At 69.9% G+C, this 27,835-nt stretch overlaps 2 protein-coding genes across 4 annotated transcripts; one reads left to right on the top strand and one right to left on the bottom strand.

Moving 5' to 3' along the window:
* Window positions 1–137: 137 nt before the first annotated feature.
* Window positions 138–27,835, bottom strand: CEP170B (centrosomal protein 170B). Of its 3 annotated transcripts, none has more exons than XM_053889886.1 (19): window positions 27,740–27,835; window positions 24,290–24,421; window positions 17,625–17,714; window positions 14,424–14,502; window positions 13,520–13,578; window positions 12,310–12,448; window positions 11,711–11,815; window positions 11,105–11,587; window positions 10,146–10,867; window positions 9,884–10,054; window positions 9,282–9,372; window positions 7,398–9,080; window positions 6,109–6,340; window positions 3,501–3,660; window positions 3,055–3,198; window positions 2,840–2,928; window positions 2,418–2,511; window positions 2,242–2,293; window positions 138–2,069 (listed from the first exon to the last, which is right to left on the bottom strand). In XM_053889886.1, the coding sequence occupies exons 2-19, from the start codon at window positions 24,392–24,394 to the stop codon at window positions 1,834–1,836; spliced, it is 4,734 nt and encodes a 1,577-aa protein (XP_053745861.1). In that variant the 5' UTR covers window positions 24,395–24,421; window positions 27,740–27,835; the 3' UTR covers window positions 138–1,833. The 3 variants fall into 3 exon arrangements, with proteins under 3 accessions (XP_053745861.1, XP_053745863.1, XP_053745862.1); XM_053889888.1 differs by lacking the exon at window positions 27,740–27,835 and adding an exon at window positions 26,963–27,148; XM_053889887.1 differs by lacking the exon at window positions 27,740–27,835 and having other exon boundaries at window positions 24,290–24,443.
* Window positions 17,601–19,066, top strand: LOC128773073 (proline-rich proteoglycan 2-like). The gene is made up of 2 exons (XM_053889905.1): window positions 17,601–17,756; window positions 18,368–19,066. The coding sequence occupies exons 1-2, from the start codon at window positions 17,683–17,685 to the stop codon at window positions 19,014–19,016; spliced, it is 723 nt and encodes a 240-aa protein (XP_053745880.1). The 5' UTR covers window positions 17,601–17,682; the 3' UTR covers window positions 19,017–19,066.

Raw genomic sequence — 27,835 nt, 5'->3', positions numbered from 1 at the left:
TGCACTGCCGCATCCCTGGTCTTGGGGGTCAAATGGGATTTTCGGGCCAATGAAGGGAGACCCCTGGGGCCAGGCATCCCCAGGCCAGACTCCAACGGCGGAGAGAGGAGGCCGAGGCAAGGGACGCCGGGACCTCGCCATGTGATAGAATGATTTATTAGAACAAATTCCATGACAACTCATATAAAATAATCGTTTTCCGAAAGACAGCCATAAGACCACCTGAGGACAGACAGACAGAAGTACCTCCGAGAAGCCAGACAAATAAGTTACCGATCCCGAGTCGAAGGCTGGAAGGGGGAGGAACAGGAATTTGTGAATAAAAAAAAGTGTACAACGATCACTGAGGGTGGGTGTGGATGGAGAACGGCCACTGTTTGCTTCCAGGGGACGGGCTGCGGGCGACTGTGTGGGGCATGCAGGAGACAGCGGGCCGGCACCTCCTCCATGTGGACCAGCAGGCTCGAGGGGCGGGGTCCTGGCAAGGACCCCGCCACCACTCGCACACAGAAACGGGGGGGGGGGGGGGGAGGGGCGTACAGGACCCATGCACACGAGTCCACATCAGCTAAATGTAAACACAGACACACACGTCACCCATGGGGCCCGGACTCACACCCACTGGCCTCCGGGCCCCGTCCCGCAACCGCCACTCACACAGGCGTCAGGCAGGGTGCACGGCGACCCCGCGCCACGGCGGCCAGGGTGGGCCAGCCCCGCCCCCACCTGCCACAGCCCGCGGGCTCTTTGGCTTAGAGGCTCCAGAAACGGGCCCCCCTGGGGGGGCGTGCTCTGCCCCCCCTCCCCCGGCGTGTTCCCAGCTGAAAGAACCCTGAGAAGGCAAACTGTCCCGGGGGGGGGGGGGGGGTCTCTCCCTGCTCTCCCCGCCCCGCCCCTGCACCGGGACCGGAGCACAGCAGCCTTGGGGGCCCCGAGCCAGACACCCAGGTAATGCCCACAGCATCAGGGAGGACGGGGGTGACGGTGGGGGAGGGCGGGCGGCCCAGGGAGGCTCTGGTTTCCAGCCACTTGGGTCTAGTGCTCACCACCCACCCCCCCGGCCCCACCCCGGCCTAGAACCGCAGGAAGCCGAGTGCGGCCAGCGTCCCGAGCTGGGACCTACCGCCCTGCAGTGTGGACACGTGCCTGGGCTGGCCGGGAGCGCGGGCGCGTGTCTGGCATGCGTGTGTGCCCGTGTGCACAGCCGGCGTGGCAGCAGCCACACACTCGGTGGGCTTGGCAGTTGCGTTGGCACCAAAGAAGTGGGGTTCCCGCCCCGAACGTCTCCGCGGGCCACGTCCCCGCCCCAGGCCACCGGGCCGCAGAGCCGCCCGTGAGGGCCCCGGCCGGGTGCGCCCCGGCCTCCGGTCCCGGGGCACCGCCAGCCCCTCCCGGCTCTGTGTTTGGCACTGAATGGCACCACCCGGCCCAGCCGCGGCCGGCGCCCGGGGCCTCCGACAGAACAGCAGCCCCCGGCGCCAGAGGCGGGGGAGGGGCCTCCCGGGCCCAGGGAGCCGCGGCGATGGCACAGACGACTCTTTCCTCAAAAGCTAAAGACGAAAAGGACAGCGTGGAGAGGAGGCAGGGGACACACCTGTGACGCGGGCCGCGGCGGTGGCCGCAACGGGAGCCGGGCCGGGCCGGCCCGTCCAGCTGGGGTGCTGCTGGGAGCTAGGGAGGGGCCCGGGGAACCGAGGCCCCTGCCCAGGGGTTATGGCACGTGCGGGGGGCTCCGCGTGAACCGTCCGCAGCCGGGAAGGGCCGCAGTGGCGGATAAAGGGGGCTGGCGGCGCCGGCCCCGGGGCACAGGGGGACCGCCGCGGCCCCCACCGCCTAGATCAGGAACCTCTCCGCGTCAGGGAGGAAGTCGGGGAGGAAGGCGGGGTCCGGGAGGCCGGGGGACCCGCAGTTCGCCCGCGGCGGGCAGCTCCTCAGAGGCAGGGCCAAGGGGGGCGACGCTGGGCTCTGGGCGGCCGGCCGGCCTTTCCCAAGCTGGGCCGAGCCCGCAGCGCCCCGGTTTCCGGTCAGCAGGTCCAGATTCCCGCCGGGGTCCACGATGGCGTTGATGACTGCGGGGGCGGGAGCGTTAGGCCAGCCCAAGGGACCCACCCCGGGGCCTCCCAGCCGGCTAACGGTGGGCAATGCATCTGGTCTCCCACCAAGGACCCTGCGTGGGGGTGGGGGGCAGCAGCACCAGTGTGGGTCCCCCCCCACCGCCCGCCCGCGTCTGGCCACACCCACCTTCCAGCTGCTTCTGTACCCGCCTCAGTTCTTTCAGGATGGAGCTGATTTCCTGGAAGCGAGCGAGCAGGGGGAGATGGGACAGGACCGCCAAGGGGTCACCTCTCCCCCAGGTCTGTGGCCAGAGCCCCCCACTCCCTGGAGCCAGGTGGCTGGGGGACGGGGCCGGCGCCCACCTTGTTGGACGTCTTCAGGATGGGCACCTCGTTCTCCGAGTTGATCCTGGCTTCCAGCTCCTCCCAGGCACGCCCTGTGTTCTGAAAGAGGATCCTGCCGCCCAGGGGTGGGAGCGGGACGGGCAGAGGACAGTGAGGACCAAAGCCTAGACCCACAGGCTCCCAGGCCACCCCACCCACCACGCCCCTCCCGTGCCCGAGGGGAAACTGAGGCCCGGAGGAGGGCCTGGGCCTGGCTGGTGCCAGAGCCCCCGTCCCCGCCTCACGTAGGGAGGGCTGGGGGTCGCCCTGGGGGCTCTGGCTGCCACAAGCTCAGGGCCTGGCGGCCGGGTGTGTGTGTGTGTGTGTGGCCCCGGCAGGCCCTGGCTGACACGTGCGTGTGTGTGTCCGAGGGGCCTGTGGAGCCCGCTGGCCCTACTCACTTCATCTTCTCGGCGAGGTGCTCCGTGTTCTCTCGGATGGCGTGGGACAGCTGGGACACGGGGTTGAGCATCAGGTTGTCAAAGATCACCTGCGAGGACCAGGTGTCAGTGCGGCGCCCGGGAGCCCTGGGCACACCCCACCCCTGGCCAGAGGGACCCCTGTGTGCAGCCAGGCCAGCTGTCTGCAGGGGAGGGCGGGGGGGGCGGGCGCCTGCCTCCTCACGGTTCCAAGGCCGCATCTTGTTGGCGAGGGGGTCCTCACAGCGGTCGTTCATATTCTGGTCCAAGTCCCGAGAGCTCAGGGGGCCAGGTGGCACCTTCTGGAAGTTGAGGCTGGCCTCAGGGATTCGTTGCACCAGCTGCAGACAGGGCAGGACTGCGTCAGCGCACCTCGGGGGCCGCCCGCCAGCAGGTGCGGGCACCCACGCCCCCCTGCTACGACAGCGAGGAGACAGCCGACCCCACGCCCTGGGCGCTCAGGACTCCTGGACGCCCCTGCCCCCAAGGCAGCTGTTCGGGGAGCCGAGCGGAGGACGCACAGCCTTGGTGCCTGTCCGCCCTCTGCCAAGGTGTGCCAGAAGCTGCCGCAGGGCGGGGGGGAGGCCAGACACGGCCTGACCGGACCTCACGGCTCAGGGAGCGGGGACGGGGCTGGGCTCACCTCCTCACGGGCGGAGATGGTTGAGGCAGGGGTGCTGGGCACGTTGCTGAGGGAGGGGCTACGGGCGGGCCCCGGTGAGCCCAACGAGTCGCCGTCCCCGGCCACGTCATGGATCTCCCGGGCCAGGATGGCCACGTCCTTCACTAGCGTCTGGCTCAGCCTGCGGGAGCAGGGAAGAAGACAGGTGCCGTGGGGTCCGCCGGGCTGGGGCCGGTGTTGGCAGGTCGGAGAGCAGGAGGCTGACAGAACCCGGTGCCCGTCCCCAGGCAGACCTCCCCCTCTCAGGTGCAGGCAGGAGCCCCTCCCAAGGGACAAGTGCCGGTGAGGGGCAGGCGGCCCGCAGCCTGGCCCAGACTGTGCCCCAGCGGCCATCGGCAACGTCAGAGCTGGCAGGGCCCCGTCTGGAGGCTCAAGGCCCCAGTGCCCCCTGAGGGGTGGCCGGAGCTGGGCCGGGCAGGGCCAGGTGGGAAGGGCTCCAGAGCGAGCCACACACACCCTCTCCTCCTCCGGCCACCAGGGCCGGGCATCAGGGCTGCCACAGAACGTGTGGCCACACGAGCCCTCCTCCGCAGGCAGGGACACCAAGGTGGGGGAGGGGTCACAGACCACGATCAGAATCAGGCAAAGGCTGACAGAGGCAGGCAGAGACCGGGCACCTGCCCGCAGGGGAGGCGGGGAGGCTGAGGGAGGCTAAGCCCCCAGCATCAGCCTGGCCTCACCCGCGCCCTGCACAGGCGATGACGTGCGTCCCCTCGAGCCCCCGAGGACAGGGGACGGCTTCTGCCCCTACTGCCTGCGAGGTCCCCAGGCCCAGCCTGCAGCCTCTGTTCCCTGTCCCCGAAGCTCATCGGGTTCCACAGCCAGCAGATCCTGTGCCACGGGAGCCCCCGGCCCAGGCTTGAGGCACTGGAGCCCCTTGTCACTGTCCGCCACCATCCCCCCTCACCGCAGGGGCACGAGGCCCACCCCGCCCAGCTTCTTCCCGTCAACGCCTGCGGTCGCCCCAGGGACGGGGACAGAGCTTCCAAGGCCACCGAGGACCAGGTCTCTGCCCTCGGCGGTCTCAGCACCACCCAGGGCACCTGCCAGCCGGCCCCCAGGGCCCATCCACTCCCAGCGGTACCGCAGCCCCTGCCTGGCGGGGCCACCGGAGCCCAGCCCCCAGAAATGCTAGTCAGCTGGAGGAAACCATCCTGGCCGGCCCCTCCCTCCCCGGCAAGGCTGACCTAGGTCCCCTCAAGATGAGGCTCCCCCACTGGGCCCCACTGGGCCCCACCCACCCCCACCCACCCTCCCTACGTCCAGAAAACACAGAAGAAGCCCCTCAAATTCACAACAGCACCAAACCAGCCTGTGCCCCTGCCTCAGTGCCCGACTCCACCCCCCACCCCACGTGCCCCTGCCTCAGTGCCTGCGGCCCCCCCCACCCCGCATGCCCCTGCCTCAGGGCCCGACCCCCTCCCCCCCGCGCTGTGTGTCCCTGCCTCAGTGCCCGACGCCCCCCCGCCCCGCATGCCCAACTCAGTGCCCGACTCCCCCCCCCCGCCCCACGTGCCCCTGCCTCAGTGCCCAACCCTCCACCCTGCCCCACGTGCCCCTGCCTCAGTGCCCGACTCCCCCCCCCACCCCACGTGCCCCTGCCTCAGTGCCTGCGGCCACCTCCCACTCCACGTGCCCCTGCCTCAGTGCCCGACTCCCCCCCCCCGCCCCACGTGCCCCTGCCTCAGTGCCTGCGGCGCCCCCCAACCCCGCATGCCCCTACCTCAGGGCCCGACACCCCCCCCCCCCGCACTGCATGTCCCTGCCTCAGTCCCCGACTCCCCCCGCCCTGCATGCCCGACTCAGTGCCCGCGGCCCCCTGCCCCAGACCCGTCTCCTCTCTCTGGCCCCCAGCATATCAGATGCTCAAGCTTGCTCACTCTGGAAGCAGAGGCCTCCAAAGCCCCCAGGGGCCCTCCACTCCCCGTCCTCTCTCCTCTGCACCCTGCTCACCTCCCTCCTCCGGGTGAAGTGTCTCCTTCCAGAACCCTCACTCACCACCCCAGCGCACAGGCACCGCCCCCTCCCCCAGTGTCTTGGGAGCTCGGTTCCTGGTCCCCTTCTCTCCATGCCTGGCAGGTCCTCTCTGCTCCACCTCGAGTCTCCACGGCCTCCGTCACCAGCCCTGTGTCTCCACGCCCACACGGGCTGTTCTCCGGGGAACCACCTGCCTCTGGTCACCTCTTTCTAGGAGCCTCACGGGCTCAAGCTTAGCATCCTCAGCACCGAACACTCACCATTAGCCCAGGCCCAGGCTCCTGCCCTGCCGTGAGCCCTGCAGTGCTCAGCCAACGGCCGCTCCCCAGCACCCCCCACCCCACGTCTGCACTGTCCTTCCCAGCACCCGGCCAGAGGTGACCCAGCAAATGACCACACAAGAGAGTTCATCTTTAACAACCACAGCAGAGTCCTTCCTCAGCCCGGAGGTCCCACACCCGCCCACCCGTCCACACGCGAACCATCCGTCCGACAAGCGTCCACGGAGCCCGTCTGGGAAGAGAACCCGAAGCCCAGGCCTGCCCTGCCCTGCCCTGCCAGGGCGGGGGCGCCCTCTGGATGGACGGCTCACCTGGCAATCTCCGCGATCTCTGCCGTCTGCACAATAAAACCGTAGGGGTCGGGATCCTCCTCCTCGTCGTCCGTGTCCCGGAGGCCGGGGACCCGGGGTCGGGTCCGGCCGGAGCTGCCGGCCCGTGGGGTCTGCGTGGCTGCCGAGGTGCGGGCGCGTGCGTGTTTGGGGGAGCCGTACTCCTCCTCGGACGTGGACGTGCAGTCTGAGCCCTGCTGCCGCCGGCGTGTGCCTGGGCGCGTGCATTCGTTCCAGGAGCAAGAACAGAACAGAGCAGCACTCAGCACGCTGCGGCAGCCCAGGCCCCTCTGGGCGAGGGCCCGGCACCGCGGGACAGGCCACCGCCGGCCGAGAAGCCGACAGCGGGGCGGGCAGCCCGGCGCCTCCACGGCTGGAGCTGATCGGCCCCGGGCAGCCGCGCGTCCCGTGGGGAGGTCAGCGCCCTTAGCGGCAGGAAATGGGACCCACAGAGACCCCAAATCAGGGCGAAACTCTCCACGTGGATCAGCCCCAGCCCCTCCCTGGTCTCAGACCTGACTCCTCACAGCGGCGGCAAACACACTCAGAGGGAAACACGAGGACAGGCAGTGGGTCCCCGACCCCGGACCACACTGCCCCTGCTTCGTCCTCCAGTGGAGCCCGGACCTCGGCACCCCTTGCCCCCAGCGGGGGTGGAGGCCCCCATGGCCGCCGCCCCCCCCCCCCCACCCAGGACCAGAAAGTAGGGGCGCCCTGCTTCTGCAGCTGCGGGAGGCACAGGCCAGAGAGCCCACCCTTCAGTTCGCTCGGGGGACGGGCTCCCCAGCGGGCAAGACATCGGGCCACCCCCGGGCAGGAGACCAGCGCCAGCCGCCACGGCCCCGTCTGTCCTCGCCGTGCGTGTGCACAGACCGCGGGCGGCCCGGGGCCTCTGCCCAGGGGTGCGTGGGAGACGGACACGGCCCTCCCCCACCGCGGGCTTTGTGGGCGTCCAGGGAAGACACCCTCCCTGGGCCCCAGGGCACGGCTCGGGCCTCTGCCTGTACCTCGTGAGCCGGATGCCAGCCCAGAGCGCCAGGGAAGAGTGTGCAGCCCGGCCCGCTGTCCGCAGCCACGTGGGTCCCCCCCTGGGGTCAGCGAGAGCCCCGCCCCCCTGCGGCCTGGGCCTCCCGGGGCACTTGCGCGTGCCTGTGGAGACACGCCTGCTTGCAGGAGCGGGGGGTCCCCGCGGGCTGGAACCGGGACCCCGCAGCCCTGCGCCAGGCCAGCACAGGAACCCACCGCCCAGGCTGGCTGCCCCCGGCACTCACTGGGCGAGGAGTATCGGGCGCTGCCCGGGCGGGCCCTGCTGAAGGGCTGGCGGGGCACCGTGGTGGAACTGGCGGCCTTCCTGGCAGCGGCCCGCGCCTCGGCCATGACGGGCTTGCGGCCAGCGCAGTACAGCTCGACGCTGCGGCCGGAGAAGCCGGCCCGGGCGGGGGCCGCCTCCGAGTCGCCGGGCCCCGTGAAGGACCCGGCCCGCTTCCGCGGCATGGCCAGGATGTCCAGGCGTGACAACTTCTTGGCCTGCTCGGCAGCCGGCCGGCCCACCGGCTCCAGGTTGGCTGGGGGTCCCCGTTCCCCGTCTGCAGCCTCCGTGTCCGAGGCATCCCCCAGCCGGGCCCGCCTCAGCCGGGAGGCCCGCGTGGGCCGGGGGGTGGACAGGCTGTTGGAGCGGGTCAGCACCTGCTGTGCCTTCTGGGAGCCCGTGGGGCCTCGGCCCGGCTCCTCCCGGGTGGCTGGAGACGGCGGTGGGGCCGCAGGCTTCCGGCGAGACCCTGGCCGCCCTGCCCCGCTGGCCGCGGGGGGCTCGTGGTCACAGGTGACCGTGTCCGTGCCAGGCGGGTGGGCCGGGCCCGAGCCTCGTTCTTCATCAGGCCAGTCCGAGGGCACCCGGGGCCCAGGGCCACGCCGCGCAGCCACGCGCCTCGCGTCGGTAGGGCCCGGCGGGCGACGCTTCTCTGACAGCCGGTCCCGGGCGCTGTTCAAGGAGACGGTCCCCGGGTCCTGTGTCGCCGGCGGGGACAGCGGCTTGTCCTTCTGCAGCCCCGTGGGCTGGGTGCCGGTCGGGCTGGGCCCGTTCTTACCGCTGAGCAAGCTCACAGTGCTAGCCGTGTCCACGTCAGAGTCCCCGGACAGGGAGTCGTCCGGCGGCCCGGGGGCACTGCCCATCTGGCCCTCGGTCTCATCCGTGGGCTTGGAGAGCAGTCGGGCCTCCAGGGCTGCCAGGGCCGTCTCCGTCTCCTTCAGAATCAGGTGGGTGTCCTGAGGGTGGAGGTCCGTGCGTGAGGCCCGGGCCGCAGCCAGGTCCTGCAGGAGGGGGTGGCTGGAGATGTGTGGAAGCTGGCCAGGCGCCGGGGGGCCAGTGGCCGGCTCCTTGCTGAAGCTCTCCTGCCGCACCAAGGCCGGGGCAGAGCCCTCGGGCTCCGGGGACCGCCCTGTCCGCAGCTGGATGACCATCCTCCCGCTGGTGCTCACGTAGACGCCGTCCCTCACCGGGGGGCTGGCCTGGGCCACCCGTCCTGGGCCCTCCGCCTCCCCCGGAGCCACAGACGGTTTCCTAGGGAAGGCCGCCTCCCCGTTCTGGTCCCCAATGAAGAAAGAGGTGGGGGCTGGCTCCCCGGGGGCCCTTGGCGAGCGCCGGCCCTTCGTCCACGCCGGTCCCTCCTGGGGGCTCCTGCGTCTCTCCTCACGCGGGGCCCCGCCCAGCTCGGAGCCCCGCCCACCATCTGACCCACTGGCATCGCTGAGGCTGTCGGGCTCCAAGTCCTCCTGGCCCAAGAGGCAGCTGGCCTGCTCACTGCCCGGCTCCGGAGGCCCGGGGCCGCTCCTCCTGGTGGCCTCAAGGCCCCCAGGGCTGTCTGCCCTGTCGCCGGGCAGCTGTGGGAGTAGCCGTCGCTGGCGCACGGGCAGAGCCCCCTCGAGCTCCCCGGCTCTGCGCCCAGGGCCCTCTTCTGCAAAGACAGGGGCGACCTGGTTGGAGCGGCCACAGGCCTGTAGGCCCTCAGGCAGGCCGGAAGCCCGGCCTTCCTCCAGAGAGCCGGCGCGCACGCGCACCCGAGTGTCCAGCACGAGGGCCTGAGGCCACCCCTTCCCCCCTCCCCCTCCCCCTCCCCCTCAGTCCCCCACCCCTCTGCCGGGCCGGAACCACTTACCTGCCAGGCCTGGGTCTGAGTAGCTATCAGCCAGGCTGGCCCAGCGGGACACCCACTTCTGACCCCCGGGGGAGCCCGGCACCGTGAGGCCCTGCGGAGCGAAGGGCAAGCCGTGTCTGCGGCAAGGAGGGGCGGGGGCAGCGGGGCAGCTCCCCCCACACCTGGCCCAAACGCGCCATCCCTGCACCTGCGGCACACCCCTCCGTCAGAGGCAGCCAGGCGACACCTCGCGCTCCCCTGGGCTTGCGGGAGCCCCACGCAACTGCCAACGTAACTACCTGGTCCGAGCCCAGTTTGGCGGCCCGGAGGTCAGCAGCTGTGACTCAGGCCAGCCCCGCCCGTGGGCACAGGCGTACCAGGGGCCCCACCCGACTCAGAGCCCCAGGGCCTGCCCTTGAGCCCTCCACACAGGGGCCCCCACCCAGCCGCCAGGCGGGCACGCCACTCACGGAAGGTTCCACGCGGCCTCGCAGAGGGGCTGGAACGCCGCGCAGGCCAGGCCACAACCCTCGAGTGCGTACAGGACCCGAGGGCGGGGCCCCGGCCTGGCTGCCGTCCTCCCTCGCCCGGCCCCTCCCCGGAGCAGTGTGTGTCCCACATACCTGGAGCCCCCCTTGGGGGTCTATGCCCACTGGCCGGGAGGCAAACTCCTGCAGGAGGGCCATGCGCTGGGCCACCCCGTCACCGGCCGCATCTCTGTCCCCTCGGATGACCGGACGAAAGGTGGCTGAGGACACCCTGGAGAGCTCGGGAGACTCAAGTACCCCAAAGACCTGCCGGGAGGGACGGCCAGGCCCGGGTCAGTGCCAACCCACCGACCGCGCCCCCCTCCCGGCCGGGCCCCCACGCCCCTGCCACGCAGACCTGGTCGATCATCTGGCGGGCCTCCTCCACCTCCGGATCCTGCACGTCCGTCTCGATGGTGTAAGTCCCCGCGTCGCTCAGGCTGTCGTCCTCGTCCTGCTTCCGAGCCTTGGTCAGCTGGGGGTCAGCGGGGGGTGGCGGCGGGGTCGCAGGGGCCACGGGGCTGGCCCCACGGGGGGTCTCAGGGGCAGGCGACTCCGGGGATGCCTTGTCAGGGCCGGGCCGGGCGGCAGGGGGGCCGTCCCACGGGCACTGAGCCATGAAGTCCTGGGCCAGACGGGAACGGCGCCCCACACTGCCAAAGGGCCGCGGGGAGGCCCGGGGGGCGGGCGAGGACCCCCCCAGCCGCTCCTCTGTCCTCTCCCGCTTGAGCGAGCTGGCCCGCTGTGGCCCCGAGCTGCCGCCCGTCCCCCGCGCCGGGGCCGGGGCCGGGGCGCCGGGGCGGTCCCTGTCGGCCGGCCCGGGGCCTCGGCGCTTGTCGGCCTTGGGGTCCCCGGCAGGGGTGTGCGTGAAAGACTGGGAGCGCTTCTTGCGGGGCGCGTCCTGGTCGAAGAACTCGATGACAAAGGCCTGCTGGTTGTGCAGCAGCTCCTGGGGGTCCCGCTTCAGCTGCCTCTGCAGCCGCACCTGCGCCCCGCCGCCCTCCGCGGGGACCCCGGCCGCCGCCGCCTTGGCCGTGGGGTCCTCCGAGTCGCTCTGTGTGCCGTCCTCGTGCTTGTGGCCTGGGAGTGGGGGATCCCCAGCTGTCACAGGTGCTCGGGGACACAGCGCCCCACACCCCGCCCCACACGGCCGAGACGGGCAGCCGAAACGCGCTGGACGGCCCCGAGTGCGAGGCGAGTCCAGAACAATCGCCTGCACACGGGACATCAACCAACCTGACCGGGGCGCCCCCAGGGAGGCGAGGGGGCCGCGGGGCAGTCCCGGGGCCCGTGGTGGGCCAGCCGGTCGGCACTCACCCTTGAGGGTGCGGGTGTGCACGGGCAGGTCACTCTTGGTGCTGTGGCGGTCGTCACCGGGGCCGGCCCGGCACAGCAGGCTGGGGTCATTGTGCACCAGCCAGTCGGCCACCTTGGTCTCCGCAGAGACGGCCTCCGCAGGCGTGGCCTCCCTGCCGGGCGGCCTCCTCTGGCGCAGGGAGAACTTGGTGACGTGGTCCTTGATCTTAACCTTGCCGGGGCTGCCGTCGTCAAACTCGATAGTGAAGGAGGCGTGGCTCTGTACCACGGGGGCTGCACCGGCCACGCCGGGCTCCACGTCCTTGGTGGGGGGCTCCTGCACCGGCGCCTCGGGGGGCCGTGGCGGCGGGGCCTCCTTCGTGGGGATCTCGAAGTAACTGGGCTCCCGCCTGAACGCGTAGCTGGGAGGCTCCGCTGCAGCCCGGAAGCCGGCCATTGTCCCGGCCAGCTCCCTGTCCTGCTGCGACGGCTCCTTGGGCCGCTCTACGTCGGTGGGGGGAGAAAACACGTCCTTGGGGCTGCAGGGTAGCACCCTCACCCCACCCGTGTCTGCCAAGACCGCCGTCTCCCCCGGCGCAGGCACCTCCGGGGGTTCCGGGGACCCACCTGGGTCGGGCTCCTCTGGGCGCCGGTCCTCACACGGACTGTCGCCCTCATCCTCGCCCCACCAGGAGGGCTGTCCGTACAGAGGGGTCCGGTAGGCTGCTGCCTCTGCAGAGGGAGGACAGTCCCACCCCGAGTCACTGTGGCACCGACACAGACAAGGAGGGAGACCCGGAGCCGGGGGAGACACTGGCCTCTGGAGGGGTCCCAGCATCAGCTCCCGTCTCAGACCTGCGGCTGCCCAGGACCCTGCCTTAACTGCTTCAACGTGACCGCTCTGAGCCCTGTTCTGCATCCGCAGTGGGGGACGGTCGCAGGGAGTCCAGGACACTGGCTTCCCCCAGCCCCGCCCGGGCCTCCCTGAGGGGCAGGCACCCCCTCCGGCCCAGCCCCGGGCTCCCCAGGGCCTGCCTGTCAGAAGGTCAGGAGGACAGGAGTCCATACCCAGGGACAGTCTCTCCGAGGCTCTGGAAGTGACTCAGGCCACAAAGGGGGCCCAGGAGGCTGGGAGACGGGGCAAGGGTCCGTGCTGGTAGGAGAGAGTCATCTGGATGGGGCAGACCCGTGGGGGGGCCGGCCTGTGCGCCTTGGGGCTGCCCTACCTGCTCCCGGCCTCCGGTCCGCCCTCTCCGGCCTGGGGCTCGAGGACTCGCAGTAGGGGGTGTGCTGGGGCAGCGCCTCGCCCTTCCTGGGTGCCGGGCTCTTGACGCTCACCTGCAGCTGGCTAGTGTACTTCTCGTGCTGCGGGCAGCGAGGCGGGGATGAGGGGGGGAGGGGGTGAGGGTGGGGTCCAGCTCTGGAGACGCCCAGGGCAGCCTGCCTTCCTCTCAGTCCAGAGGGGGCAGGAACTGGCCCCACGCACGAGCTCTCCTTACCGACCCCCATGGAGTTGACAGCCTGAGGTGGAAACCGGGGGTCCTTGCCCAAGCCTGGGGGGGTCCTCGAGACCAGGAAGCTTCCGGGAAGGGGGTGGGGGAGGCAGGGGCGGGCGGCAATCATCAGAGGTGACGCCCCGCCCAGGACCCACCAGAGAGAGGGGAGGGATGGGCCCCAGGGCACGGGAGGTGGGGAGCAGCGGTCTACCCCAAGAGACCGTGCGCGTGAATGTTGGTTTGCACGCGTGCGTCTGTGTATGTCTGTGTGAGTGCGTGTGTGCGTGCCGGGCTCCCCTGGTCGAGCCCTGCGGTTGTAGAAGTCGGCCTCACGCTGGCCGGTGACTCCAGGCAGGCTGCCCACAGGCCCGGTGCTGCTCACAGCTCACTCCAAAGATGGGGCTAGGGCTAGTCTCCCCCACACGGAGCTCCTGGGTAAAGCTATGGACAGGGTCCCCCAAGTCAGGGCTCCAAGACTCCCACACAAACGAGCAAGGGGAGAGGACATGGCCGTTCTGCCAGGGCCCCCCCACCCGGGCCCCTCAAGACCTGACTGAGAGTACCCCAGGACCCCCTACAGGGCTGTCCCCAAATACTGACCGCTCCTGCCTGTTCCTGGCCACCACCTGCGGTAGACCGCTTGGGGTCCTCCTTGGTACCCAGGATGCCTCTCGGCGCCCCCACCCCCCCAGCTGGTACAGGCACACAGCAGCCCCTTCTCCGTGCCCAGCACCCGCGGCTGCATCAGCCTCGGGGGAGTGACCGTCTTCCCCACCCGCTAGACTGGCCAGTCTGGCAGGACAGGCCCCACCAGGCTGGGCTGACTCATGGCACCAGCACCAGGCCACGGGAGCCAAGAGGCTGAGGGTGCTGGCCCAGGAGGGCTGTGGGGCGCAGGGGCCTTGCGGGGGGAGCCCCTGGGCTGCGCGCCGGCACTGACCCTGAGCGCCTCCTCGGGGACCCGGTGCTGCACACGCTCCAGCACGTACATGTTGGAATGTGGCAGCGAGTTAAGGCAAACCCAGAGCAGAGGAGCCAGGATAAGGGCGCAGGGCAGCGGGGGAGCAGACGGCCCAGAGGAGAGGCGTGTGCTGCCCCCCAACAGCCGCTTGTGCACCAGGCCCGTGCCCACGCTGCACCAACGGCCTGCGTGCCAGGCTGCCCAACTCAGAGACGCAGGACACAGCCCGTTCCGGAACCCAGCACACCCCTCTCCCCGCCCACCACTAGGGCCATGAACATGCCCTCTACACGCCCCCCACAAAGGGCAGGGCGGGCAGGTGATGCGCCCAGGAGCCAGGCCACACAGTTAGCTCCTGGCTCCCATCCCAGACCACCCCTCGGCCCTGGCCTCCCTATGTTCTAGAGGTGGGGAGGGGAGGGCTCAGCCAGGGGCTGTGTCCATACCCCCTGGGGGGTATGCCCACACAAGTGCAGGCTGCGGTGGGCAGAGGAGAAGACAGGGTGAGCTCCAGCTGCGTGCGGGTCCCCAGAGCAACCAGGCTGCTCAGGGCGGAGGCCCAGCCCTCAGTCACACATGCTCTGAGCACAGAACGCCACGCCTGGGCAGCCCCCGGCTCGCCCCTGGGTCCCAGGTCGGCGCACTGGTTCCTGGAGCCCTGTGTCAGCTCAGACCAGGAGGTGGGAAGCAGTTCCCTGAGACTGGGGCCTCCGTCTGGGGAAGAGTGGGTACAGGTCAGGCCGGAGCCCAGGCTAATGGCCGTGGGCCGTGAGCACGGAGCAGCTGTGCCCACTGGGGCCCCTACCACCGCCAGGACAACCTGGGCCAGGACAACCTAGGGCGACCTGGGCCAGAAGGAGGGGGCACGGCCCGGAAAGGATATCATAGCCGAACCGGATGACGTCATGGAGCTTCAGCGTGACATACTTCTGGTCCGGGATGCGCACATCATTCACGAACGTCTGCAGAGGAAGCAGGTGGCGGGGCCCGGTCGGCAGCAAGCAGGACAACAACTCAGGAGTCCACTCCTTCCGCACTGTTCTGGGCCAGGCAGCGTGCTGCCCCCCAACAGCCGCTTGTGCACCAGGCCCGTGCCCACGCTGCACCAATGACCTGCGTGCCTGTGACACATGTGCACCTAGCCTCAACCCTGAAGGGACCCCAGGACAGGCAGCCGCTGAAGGACCGGCATCACCTAGACTCCCAGGACCCTCAGGTAGCCCCACAGTGTCCTTGGCAGTGGCCACGTGGCGAGGCTGGTCTGGTTGTGCAAAGCCACCGCTCCCCGGAACCCTCTTCCCCCACCCAGGGACTTCTAATTGTCTGGTCGCCGGATACCGCGCTGTGGCCAGACGGGTGGGAGAGCCCCGCACACCCTGAGGGCCCCTGGGTGACAGAGGGACAACAGACGTGGGGGCCAGAGTCTGGTAGGAGCAACACGAGGCCTGGAGGACGTGGTACAGGGCGGAGGCGGGCAGAGCAGGCCTGAGAGGGCTCCATGCGCACACTTTGTATGCGGAGGAGGAGTCCTCGGCCCCGAGCAGGGAGTGGAGGACGCAGGGCTGGCAGGGGGGCAGCCGGGAGGCTCTGCAGACACGCCCTGCCCGCCCGTGTCCTTGGCTGCACTCGGTGTCACGCGGGCAGGCAAGAGCTGACCCCAGCTACACGGACATCCCAGGCCTCTGAGGATGGGGGAGCACCAGCCAGGCCAGCGGCCCCAGGGACCCTCTCAGCACCGCATGGTCCGGGGGTCGGCGTCTCGGTGCGGCCCACACGGGCGGGGGGAGCGCTCACCCCCCTTGCAGCCCCATCCGGTAGGGCCAAGAGAGGAGGGGTTCGGGGGCCCGAGAGCCCTGGACGGAAGTGCTGGGTGGGAGGCGGTCCGGGGTGCCCAGCACTCGCCAGCCGGAGGCTACTGGGGACCCCTGACTCAGGGTGGAGGGCAGGCTGCACGAGCCGGAGGGACAGGGTGAGAGGCCCCTGGGACAGGCAGAAACAACACACCCAGACGGACACTGGACCCAGACGGACACTGGACCCTGGACAGAGCCTTCACCGGACCCCTCCCTGCTGCGCCCTGCTCACGAGAGGCCACGTGGCCCCCGGGACAGGGTGTCCCAGCGGACACCTGAGCAGACCCACTTCCAGCCTGCAGGTGGTCCAAGGCCTCCACTGCCCACACTAGGGCTCCTTTCCCCAGAACGGCCCTGCCCAGGGGAGGAGGCCAAGGGGCCACGGCACCTGCGGGTGGCTTCCTCCCCACGGGAGCAGGAGTTTCAGGAGGAGGCCAGGTGGGAACAGAGCAGAGGGATGTGGTCACCGAGGGGAAGTGACCACAAGGGGTGGCAGGGGGGGTGGGCTGAGGGTGGTGGGGTGAGGCCAGGGGAGAGGGGCGGGGCCAACACAGGGGGAGGTCACGAAGAGCCAAGGCTGAGGGATAGGCCATGATGGGGGGCAGGGTGGGTAAGAGGGGTGCTGCCACCAGGAGGAGGGGTCACGGGAGGGGGTGATCATCACAAAGGGAGGGTGGGGCCAGCAGAGGTAGGGGTCCTGAAGAGGGTGGGGCCAGCAGTCAGAGGGGGTGGAGCCAACACAGGAGGAGGGGTCATGAAGAGGTGGGGGGGCAGCACTGACAGAGGGGTCCTGAAGGGGGAAGGGCCAGCACAGAAGAAAGGGTCATGAAGAAGGGCGGAGCCAGCACAGAGGGAGGGGTCATGAAGGGGGAGGGGAGGGAGTAGCTCAGAGGGAGGGGTCGTGAAGGGGGAGGGGAGGGGGCAGCTCAGAGGGAGGGGTCGTGAAGGGGGAGGGGTGAGGGCAGCTCAGAGGGAGGGGTCATGAAGGGGGAGGGGCGGGCAGCTCAGAGGGAGGAGTCGTGAAGGGGGAGGGGTGGGCAGCTCAGAGGGAGGGGTCGTGAAGGGGGAGGGACGGGCAGCTCAGAGGGAGGAGTCGTGAAGGGGGAGGGGAGGGGGCAGCTCGGAGGGAAGGGTTGTGAAGGGGGAGGGGAGGGGGCAGGTCAGAGGGAGGGGTCGTGAAGGGGGAGGGGTGGGCAGCTTAGAGGGAGGGGTCTTGAAGGGGGAGGGGAGGGGGCAGCTCAGAGGGAGGGGTCGTGAAGGGGGCGGGGCGGGCAGCTCAGAGGGAGGGGTCGTGAAGGGGGAGGGGCGGGCAGCTCAGAGGGAGGGGTCGTGAAGGGGGAGGGGAGGGGGCAGCTCGGAGGGAGGGGTCGTGAAGGGGGAGGGGAGGGGGCAGGTCAGAGGGAGGGATCATGAAGGGGGAGGGGTGGGCAGCTTAGAGGGAGGGGTCTTGAAGGGGGAGGGGAGGGGGGCAGCTCAGAGGGAGGGGTCGTGAAGGGGGCGGGGCGGGCAGCTCAGAGGGAGGGGTCGTGAAGGGGGAGGGGCGGGCAGCTCAGAGGGAGGGGTCGTGAAGGGGGAGGGGAGGGGGCAGCTCAGAGGCAGGGGTCGTGAAGGGGGCGGGGCGGGCAGCTCAGAGGGAGGGGTCGTGAAGGGGGCGGGGCGGGCAGCTCAGAGGGAGGGGTCGTGAAGGGGGAGGGGCGGGCAGCTCAGAGGGAGGGGTCGTGAAGGGGGAGGGGAGGGGGCAGCTCAGAGGCAGGGGTCGTGAAGGGGGCGGGGCGGGCAGCTCAGAGGGAGGGGTCGTGAAGGGGGAGGGGCAGGCAGCTCAGAGGGAGGGGTCGTGAAGGGGGAGGGGAGGGGGCAGGTCAGAGGGAGGGGTCATGAAGGGGGAGGGGTAGGCAGCTTAGAGGGAGGGGTCTTGAAGGGGGAGGGGAGGGGGCAGCTCAGAGGGAGGGGTCGTGAAGGGGGAGGGGCGGGCAGCTCAGAGGGAGGGGTCGTGAAGGGGGAGGGGCGGGCAGCTCAGAGGGAGGAGTCGTGAAGGGGGAGGGGAGAGGGCAGCTCGGAGGGAGGGGTTGTGAAGGGGGAGGGGAGGGGGCAGGTCAGAGGGAGGGGTCATGAAGGGGGAGGGGTGGGCAGCTTAGAGGGAGGGGTCTTGAAGGGGGAGGGGAGGGGGCAGCTCAGAGGGAGGGGTCGTGAAGTGGGAGGGGCGGGGCAGCTCAGAGGCCCCTAGCACTCACCCCGTTCAGGCTGCCCAAGTCCTTCACCCAGTGTTCGTCCCTGTCCTGGTCGTAGTTGATGACGGCATGCTGCTTGTCCACGCTGCGGGACTGGGGACACACAGACTGCCCTCAGCCCACCTTCCCGGTTAGGTGTGGGCCGCGGAGGCAGAGGAACCCCCAGTGGGAGCCCCATCCTCTCCAACCCCCCCCCCCACCACCACCACCAGACCAACACCAGCCACCTGGGCCTGGGAGCCCCCGAGGCCCCACCCACGCCCCCATCTTGAGTGCGTGTGTCCCAGAAAGCCCACCCGGCCTGACTCCACTAGCTGTGCCAGCCACGGGAGCGGGCCACAGGGAATTGGCGAGGTGCCAAGGCCGGGTCCTCCCGCCCCCTGCTGCCCCCCCATCCCCTGGGGCCCTCCCCCCATCCCCGAGGCTGCCCCTGCGTCAGCCGGGGGGAGGGCTGGGAACCCCCTGGTCATCTGGCACATGCTGCTGTTCACTCCCAAGGGCAGTTGGGGGCAGGCAGAGCCCACAGAGAGGATGGACGGGCGGGGGGGCTCAGGGAGAGGCCTCCCCCCACTCCCAGTCAGCCCCACAGGGGCCCGCGCAGCCTCTGCCAATGACGGTCACACACAGACACGGTGCGTCTATGTGCCCTCACACACGGGGCTCACACCCGGCCACACAGGTGCACACGTACATCAGTGCTCCCACACCGAGCGCTTCTAACCTTTCCCTGCTCGCCACCCCCTCAGGACCCCTCCGAGGATGGTCACCCAACCCCTCCCCCAGCCACGAGGCCGGCGGTCCTGGCACAAGGCACACGGCCACTGCCCACCCCACCCCCACCCTGCTGGAGGCCCTGGACGGCCAGGCGGCCCCTGCATCCCTCTCTCGCCACCTGAGGAGACCCAGGCCTGGGACCAGCCCCCGGAGAGGCCAGCAGAACCGGCCAACCTAGGAGGTGTCCAGACCCACCTGGATGGCAATATATGGCCCCGTGCACCTGCCGGGCAGTGCCTCCACAAGACACCCGGACCTATCTGCAAGGGCCCGGGATGGCCCCTGGCCCAGGACCCGAGTGCCCGTGTGACTATGCCACTCGAGGGTCGTCAGCTCTCACAGGTGAGTGCCCAGACCTTCCCTCCCCGAGACAGCCCGACCCACAGAGCCCACTTCCTCTCCGACACTCTCCACCTGCTCAGCCCCTCTGGCACCACCAGGCTAGGGCCCAGCACCTCCCACAGACTAGAAGCCCCTAGGGCAGGGCCTCCTGCCTCACCCAGAGACCCAAGGGCACAGCAAGGTGCGGGTGGGGGTGGACACGGGTTCTGGCCCCGCTCTGCCCTGCCCAGGTCACTCTGCTCAGCAGATGGGCCGAATGCTCTGGAGAACAGACCATAGTGGGTGGGCGGGGCCCCAGCAGCAGCCTCCAGCCCTGCCTGCCCATCAGAGGCCCCCATGCGGCCAGACCCACAAGGCTGCTGCTGCAGTGGGGGGCCTGGGGGGAGAGGCATTAGGAGGGGAGGGGGCGCAGGCCACAGGCCTCCGGTCCTCTGGAAGGAAGCAGGGCTGCAGGGGCGATCCAGAGGGCAGAGCAGCCTGTGGGGCCGTCCCAGCACTGCCGAGGGGGCCAGGGAGGCAGGGGTCAGCCCTGCTGCGAGCATGTGCCCTGGTCAGCCCCCAGGACCGAGACTGCTGAGGCTCCCGGTGCCAACACATCTGCCTCCCAGAGCAGCGGGCCTCTGACCGGGTGAGTCTCACCTTGAAACCCACGCCTCACCCCCCAGGCCTCACCTCTGCCCCCATCCTGGATCCCTCATCCAAAGTGGGCACCCACGCCAGCCAGGTCCTGGCCACCCTGGCCGCAGCCTCCTCCCTGGATGCTGGGCACCACCTCCTCCATCAGACTCTCCTGCTGGTCCCCGACGCAGGCCCGCCCAGCACTCACCCACCCCCACAGCCGGCCCTAGTGACCCTCCACGGCAGCCCCCCACTGGCCCTGGCCTGGGCCTCCCCCACCTGGCACGGGGCTTGCTGGGGGACACTGGCGCTCCCTCACCTGGGCCTCAGGCCCCTGGCTGCAGGTGGGGTTGACAAGGACAGCAGCTCTCTGGGGGACCTGAGTGCTCAGCCCGCCTCACCTCGGGCCGGGTAACCGTCCCTTGCGAGTCTGCTGTCACAGTGCCGAGAGCCCAGCCTGATGGCGGAGAGGGCTAGTGCTGCTGTGGGTCTGGGGGCTTGCCTCCACCCGCACCCTCTCCCAAGCTCGGCCCAGGGCTCCAGGACAGGCCAGCCGCCCGCCTCAGCCCTGCCCGACACTTTGGGTGCCAAAGGAAACCCCCGCCTGTGGAAGGTGAGCCTGGAGCCGGGCCTCGCCCTCTTTGCAGCCGGGTAGCAGATTTTGGCGGGGGGCAGCTGCAGGCCCGGGGAAGAGCCCTGGGAAGGGGCATGCCACGGGGCTCTTGCCAGCTCCATCCCAGGAGCTGGTGCCACACGGGGCTGGCCCGAGGCAGCAGCAAGGGCATGCTGTCCCTCAGGGTTGGAGACCCCCTTTGCCAAGGAATAACCCCGCTGGAGGGGCTTCTGGGCTGAAGCCTGAACAACTCTCTTCCCTCCCCAAGCCTCACACCCCCACTCCTAAACACGTCCCTGGCTACCTTCTGGGCGGCTCAAGCCCAAACCTGACTCCTCCCTCCCTGCCCACGGCCCCACAGCCTCCCCCAGGAACGCCACCAGCTGAGGGTCCACCTGTTCCCGCCCTACCTGTTCCCGCCATACCCTCTTGCCCCCAGGCACCCACTGGCCTTCCTCCCCAACCCGTCCCCTCCACAGCCACCTTCCTCCTATCCTCTCAGCCCCCATCGGTCCTGCCGTCTTTCTTCTGCAGAAACTTCCCGGGGCTCCCGACCAGCCGGAGAGGAAAGGCTGGTCTTGTCCCGTGAGCCGAAGGCCCCGGAGGCCTCTCTGAACCTTCCTCTCCCTGCCCTGCCCCGGCCAGACCTCTGGCTCCTTGCTTGCCACAGTGCCCTCATCTGCACCCACGGCCAGGGCTGCCCCATCCAGTCCCCAGGCCCGCCCTCCACTCCCAGCCAGGGCTCTGGCACCAGGACCAATGGGGAGCAGGCGGAGAGGGACCTCCGGAAGGCTCCCTCCCAGCCCTGACACCCCAAGCCCGAAGCAGACCCCAATTCCACCACGTTCAGGTGCTCAGAGGCTGGGCGTCCACCATGGGAGGGGGAGGCAGCCCCTTGACCCCCCCAGCCGCCCCGTGGAAAGCAGCCTCGGCACGCACTAGCAAAACGGCCCTGAGAAGCTCCAAACGTTTCGAGCTTTGGGAAAAGGTCTAGCGACACTTACTTTACAAGAAATAAAGACGTGCTTCCAGACTCTGTGTCTGACTCCCGCACGGGAGGGAGCCCCGCCCGGCCAGGCTGACCCTGGCAGCGGCCAAACCCCAGGGCTCCGGACACGCCCTCCTGCCAGCCCACAAGCGCCCACAGAGGACGGCCTCAGCCTGTCCGCCCGCCCGGGGCTGTGGTTTCCGAGGAAGGATCTGAGCGGACAAATCCCAACAGGCTCTGACCGGACAAACTGGGCGGAAGCGGAGACGACACCTATCCACGGGCACGCGCGTGCCTGTTACGTCCACGGGTGCACCCGCACAGGCCCCCACGAGTGTGCCCGGCCCCCCTGGGGGCAGGAGCCTCGGCAGCCTGACCTGGGCCCGCGTCCACACTCACGTCTGTGTTACTTAACACACCCTGGAGGGGCACCAGCTCTGGGCCAGGCTTGCATGGCATGGACACGGTGGCAAGCCGCCCGCGGGGCTGCTGGAGGACACGGGGTGGCACGTGGCCAGGTGGCCGTCTCTGCCTCCGGAACGCTCTCTCCTCACGTCCTCTGCCCCCGAGGGCCAAGCCACAGCCCCTCCTGCCTGGTCTGTGGCACAAGCCTCCCGGACAGCCCCGTGCTCCCCGGCCTCCTCCCTCTGCCCTGTACAGCGGCCCCAGTGGCCTGGCACCCCTGCCAGCCCTCCACGCCTCTCCTCCTCCTGGGTGTTCAGCTCCACGGTCCCCATCCTGTCCCCAGGGCCACCTCTTTTGGGCCTCTCCCCTGGGGACTCACCTGGTCCGGCTTACATGTGTGTGGCCGGCCCCACCCCTGGAGCGCTGACCCGGGCGGGGCGGGGGGGGGGGGGGGGGGGGGGGGGAGGGGCAGGCAGGGTCTCTGCGTGGCCGTCCCAGCGCCAGGACAGGACGGTGCTCCATCACAACTGTTGAGCCACAAATGTGGGAACGAAGACGAGGACAGTGCAGAGGGAAAGCCCGGGCCCTCCGGGAGCATGAGGCAGGGAGCGGGTGAGGAGGGGCTGGCTGGTGAGGATAAGCAGGTGAGGGCACCCGAGGAGAGGTCCCGGACAGCCCGGGCAGGTGTAGGGTGAGGCTGGGCCCGGTGTGCCTGTCCCTGAACCTGGGTGAAGTGGCAGTGGCACCTGCGGTGGCCCAAAGCACAGGTGAGAGAGGGAAGGTCAGGGCTGGTCCCTGGACCACGGACGGGGACCCTGGCTGGGACCCCGGTGGAGGGGAGGATGGTGGGTTTGCTCAGTAGCACACAGCCTGGGCTGCCTCTGTGATGTCCAAGCAGGCTATGAACACAGGGGGCTCAAGGCTGGGGGCGGGACACATCGGGACACCACGTGAATCATCTGAGCATGGGTGTGGACAGGACCCCAGGGAGGTACAAGCTGTGGCCATCCCAGCATGCTCAGGGTCCGGGCAGAGAGGGAGGCTGCAGGGGCGGACGGCATCCCCGCACCCCCTCTATGCCTGCGTGAGCTCCTGGAGCCTCAGTTTCCCCATGTGCCGGAGGACAGCCAGGGGAGAAACACAGGAACAGCCAGGCCGGGGGCCGGCCCCCACGAATGGCTGAGAAGCCCTCACTGCTCCTGGCCCGCTCAGGGCTCCACCACGGACTCACCAGAACTAGGCACTGGACCCCAAACCCTGCGATTAGCCTGACCCCCTCCCCGTGACCCAGAAGCCTCTCCACCAACACCTGGGGAGAGAAGCAAGCAGAGTGAGGGTCCGATGCAGGGGGGACAGAGCCAGGCAGTGGGCAGAAAGAACGCCCACAGAGGCCCCCTGTCAGGCACTGCCTCCTCCAAGAGGCCCTCCTGGCCACCCTAGGGAGACCGGCAGAACCATCCACACACTACACAGGCACACAGCACCTTGCCAGGGGTCAGGGACAAACGCGGTGACCCCGAAGCCAGCACACGTTCGGATCTGCCTCCCATGACAGAGAGCAGGGGTCACATCCCACGATACCACCCAGGGGGAGCAGCAGCCACGTCCAGACCCACGCGGGCCATCCCGGAGGCCCGGACGCACCCACAGCTGCTGCCTGCCTCGTGGGGACCCAGTGCCGCAAGTGCTCTTTATACTTGTAGGCAGTTTTTAAAGGTCAAGACCCCTTCGTGACCTGTGGGAACCATACGAGATTGATGCTTCAATGCCCATAAGGAACGTCCTCCTGGTCCAGCCGCGTCAGCTGGATCACCACCGCCAGGCTGCCGCATCCGGATCCCGGCAAAGCGGAGTGGCTGCCGTGGGGATGTGCGGCCCGGAAGGCCCCCAACAGACACCCAGGGCTTTACAGAAGACACGTGCCCACCCTGTACAGAGTCACCGACTCGGTCCCTCCGGCATCCATAGGCGTGAAGAGAAATATGGAGACGGACTGTTCCGGATTAAAGACGCTTAAGAGGCCCAGCAACCAGACACGATGTGGGAACTTTGCTGGTCTGCGGTCAGGCAAGTCAGAGGACCTTGGGGAGAAGCCCGGGTGTCCAGACCGGGATGGGCTCTGCCCTCGGGAGAGGGAGACACACATGTGCTGCCCACGTGAATGTGCACGTGGCTGGGAGCCCCGGCCCCACGCGTCCTGGGGAAGGGGTAGCAGCAGCCAGGTTTGCACAAGGAACCAGGGCCGTGCGGGCAGTGCACCACACCCAGGACACCTCTCCTTCCGAGAGTCCCACAGCGGGTAGCATGGGGCTTGAGGGGCTGGGGGGCAGGGGCCCATGGGCCACAAGGGGCCGGGGCCGCGGGGAGCCTGACTCCGTCGCACCCATGAGGGCAGGGAAAAGGACCCCCGAACTAGGGTGAACCCTACAGGGTCGTCCACCTCCCTTCCCTCCTCGTTCCCAAATAGCCAGATGCGTGAGCCCCACAGAAGCCAAACTCGGACTCTGAAACCCAGGGCCCGAGAAATTCCTCACTGTCAAGTGCCCGGTACCCTGACTCCACCGGCCTCTTCTATCCCAGAAAGGCCCCTTCCCCACCCCAGGGTGCCTCAACGGGCTGCCCTGGACAGCTCTCATGCTCAGAGCTGGCCCCGCGGCTCCCCACTCGGCTCATGGCCCAGGTGGGGCCCCCGGACAAGAATATGGACATGTCCACTCTGCGGCACCTTCCAAAGGTGGGGTCCCTGACACCTTGAGAGCCTGATAGAAGCCTAAGCAACTTCCGGTCAGAAAGCTCCAATGCGCAGGCGCAGGAACCGGCCCTGTGCACACACTCAGGCCCTGCTGCTCCCAACGATGTGTGTGGTGCCCTCCGGACCCGCCCCCCGGCCCCGCCCCTCGGCCCCGCCCCTCGGGCGCCCCGACTCACCTGCAGCATAAGCTCACACTCATCACGCCCCACGAAGATGAGCTCTCGCGGGAGCCGGTGGCGGGTGCCACCGCTGCTCACCAGGAACCAGGAGGTGACGCTCATCTTGGCGAAGGCAAGGCCCGTCTGGCCCTGAGGGGAAGGAGTCATTAGGGCAGGCGTCCCTCCCTGCACCCCCGCTCCAGGGCACGCGCTCTGAACCAGGGGATCAGCTTCCCCGGCTGAGGGCAGGAGGGCCCGGGGGGAGACAGCTGAAGACAAGAGTCCTGAGCCGTCAATACACCTATCACCTCGAGGAGACCGAACACTTTGGGGGCAGAGGCCTCCACGCAGGCCAGCGCCAGGTGGCCAAGGAATCAGGTGACCCCTCCAGTGCCCAGGAGGGGAGTGCTTTGGTGCCCAAGGTCCTGGGGGCATCGGTGGAGGATGGGTGTGAGGGGCTGGTATGGTCAAGATGAGCAGGGAAGCGAAGGCAGGTGGACGGGCACAGTGGGGACAACCTGAGTGGCAACAAGGGCCAGTGTCACCCGGAGACCAGGCCCTGGGGCAGCCGGAGGCCCCCATGCAGCCAGCATGCACACGCTGTCACACAGAGCCCGCTCGCGCGGAGCCCCAGAGCCGAGCTGCGCCATCACGGCAGCATAGGCACTTGGGCCCCAAACACACACACGCTCATGGGACACACGTGTGCACATGGGCCACACCACACCTGGAGCACCGCCTACGAGCGCTCTGGCCCCTTTTCTCTGCACAGACACTGCTGAAGCGCGCACACACACACACACACACACACACACACACACTGGGGCAAGTCGCATCATGAGGGCCACCGTGTGCCGAGCGCTGTCCTGGACTGTGAGCAGCTGTGCCCTGCATCGGGGGCTCTCCAGCTGGGCAGGCCGCAGCAAGGCTGAAAGGCTCTGAGGAAGTGTGAGTGTCCCAGAGGAAGGATAGGCAGGGGGAGGGGGGGGAGGGTGTCTGGGAAGGCGCCCCGGAAAGCTGACATGTAACACCAGGAGGTGGATGTGCACGTCCCAGGCAGAGGGACAACCAGTGCAGAGACATGGGGTCGTAAGGCCTGCGGCTGGAGCCAAAAGCTGGCTCCAGGACACGCTTCACCTCTGGGGGGCTCAGCGCAAAACCCAAGTGTTGTAGTCTTGTCCAGAAGTCATGAAGGATTTCCAGTTAGAGCAGAGCACGGGCCCGGTTGGCGCCTGTGTGGCCAGCCCTGGAGGTCCCAAGGCCGCGATGTGACTCACAGGACACAGCACGGACGAGAGGTTAGGCAGACTAGGGTGAGGCGACCGGGAAGAGAGAGGAAGGTGCCGCCACCCTGGCGGAAGCAGAGGGGGTCCCCAGGCCCTGTCCCTTTGCTACCCGCACCCAGAGGCCCAGGTCTCAGCTCCCTTCTGGGCAGACAGTGAGCAAGGCCAGTACCAGCACATGCCAGTCCGGGAAGGCCCGAGTGGCCATGTGTCCCAACGCATACCCTCATGACACCTGAGGCAAGCAGGTGGGAAGCCGTGGGAAAATCCAGCCCAGAAGGCAGCTCCAGTCTGCCAGAACCCCCTCCCCGGGGCCTCGGGCGCTCCCTGAGAGTCCAGCCAGAGGGGCAGGAGACAGAGGCCAAGGGGGTGGGGACCTGTGGAGGCCTCCCTCATTAGGGCAGCTGGGGGAGGGGACAAGGCTTTCTCTGGGAAAGCCCCCGCCCCATCATTGCCCTTCCCAGCCCCCACATCCCACACTCTTGCATCACCTGCTAAGGTCTCCAAAAGGCAGCGACCCCACCCAGAGGAGGCCACAGCCTCGACTTAACAGCAAAGGGAGGCCAGGCCCCCAGAGCCTGGTTTTGCGGCTGTTCCAGAGCCCACCCAACCCTGCCACCACCAGCCCATCCTGAAAGGGCTCAGGCCAGGGGAGCCGTGGATGTTCCCAAACAGCCTGCGGCTGGTTCGGGGCTGGGCTGGCCACCGTTGCTAGGAGGGAGAATAATAAACACCCCAAACTTGTCCCCCCGGCCGCCCCAGCCAGAAAAGCCACCCGCCAGGAGGTGAGGAGGAAGGTGGAGCCGCCCGGGGGCAGGGGCTGGGAGCGGCCGGGGCTGGGAACGGGAAAGGATGGGGGCAGGGGCAGGGAGCCGGCCGGGACTGCGAATGGGAAAGGATGGGGGCAGGGGCCGGGAGCGGCAGGGGCTGGGGCGGGCGGGCGGCTGGAAGGAGCAGACGGAACGGAGGCCGGGGACAGGCCGGGAGAGGAGGCAGGGACCGCGGAGAGACGGCGGCGACACGGGAAACGAGGAGGAGGGAGGGACCGCGGGAGGAGAGACCAGGCCGGGCGGCGGCCGGGCCCGGAGGGGGAGGGACAGGCGCCTTCTGAATCAGCGCTCTCCGGGGCGGCCATGGCCGAGCCGGTGCCTGGGCGGGGACCCCGGCGCCCAGGCCTGCGCGCCCCTCTCCAGGCCGCGTAGACGCGCGCCGGGCGCCGCTCCCGGCCTGGCGCAGCCCTGGGCCGCCTCCGCGGCGGCGGGGACCGGCCCGGCCAGGTGTGCCCGCGGCCGCCGTCCCCACGCCTTTGTCCCGCCCGGAGGGGACCTGCCCCCCGGCCCCCCGCCCCCTTCCATCCCCGCGCGGCGCCGCAGGCGCAGGTGCGGGCGCAGGGAGGCCCCGGGCTTACCTGCGGCTCGGCCCCGGCGCGGCCCCGGCCCTCCCGCCCGCACCTGCCGGCCGAGCGCTGGGCGGGGCCGCCGCCTAGGACATGCCCGGCGCGGCCCGCACGCTCGCGGCAGCCCCGGCCGAGCCCACGGGCGGAGCGGCGGCCCCGCGGCCTGGCGCGCGGGTCCCTGACGTCTGCGGGCGCGCGCCCCGCCCCGCGCCCTGGCCCCGCCCCCTCCCGCCCCGCGCCCGGGCCCCGCCCCGCCCCCGCCCCGCCCCCGGAAATCCAGGTTAGGGCGGGCCCCGGTGCCAGGTGAACGCCGCCCTCGCCCCTCGCGCGCTCCCCTCCGCGTCTCCGCGCCCCCCGCAGACCCCTCCCGTCTCCGTCTGCGTCCCGGCCCCCCGCGCCCGCCCACCCCCCCACCCCCTCCCACCCCGCCCGCAGACGCCCTCCCCTCCCAGTGTCCGCCCCGCCCCGGCCTCGGCTGGGGGACCTGCCCCCGCGTGCCCGGCGGACCCTGGGGCCCGGAGCAGCCCGCAGTCCTGGCCCTGGGCCCGCGGCTTAACGCTTCACCGCGCTCCGGGAGCCCTCCCGGCCCCTAACCTTTAGCCCCGCCCGCCCAAATGCGGGTGGAGCCTGGGGGGAGGGGGAGGGAGTCCCCGAGGCCCGTCCGGGCCCTCCCGCCCGCGCCCCCGGCGCCCAGGCGCGGGGCGTTCCGGGCTGGGCTGGGGGCGGGGGTCGTGGGCGTCGGCTGGGGGCCGAGGGACGGGTGCGTCCGGGCGCTCGCGAGGTGCTCACCGCTCCCGGGGTCGGGGCCCACGGGCCGCTGGCTCGGTGCTGGGCGTTACCGCAGAGGCGTCGTGGCCCGGGAGCTGGGAGACGGGGGAGGGCGGG

Source organism: Panthera pardus, unplaced genomic scaffold, assembly GCF_024362965.1.
Source record: "Panthera pardus isolate Hobbes unplaced genomic scaffold, ASM2436296v1 HiC_scaffold_24, whole genome shotgun sequence".
NCBI lineage: Eukaryota > Metazoa > Chordata > Mammalia > Carnivora > Felidae > Panthera > Panthera pardus.
The sequence above is the reverse complement of the archived record's forward strand: the minus strand, read 5'-3'. Positions and strand labels throughout refer to the sequence as shown.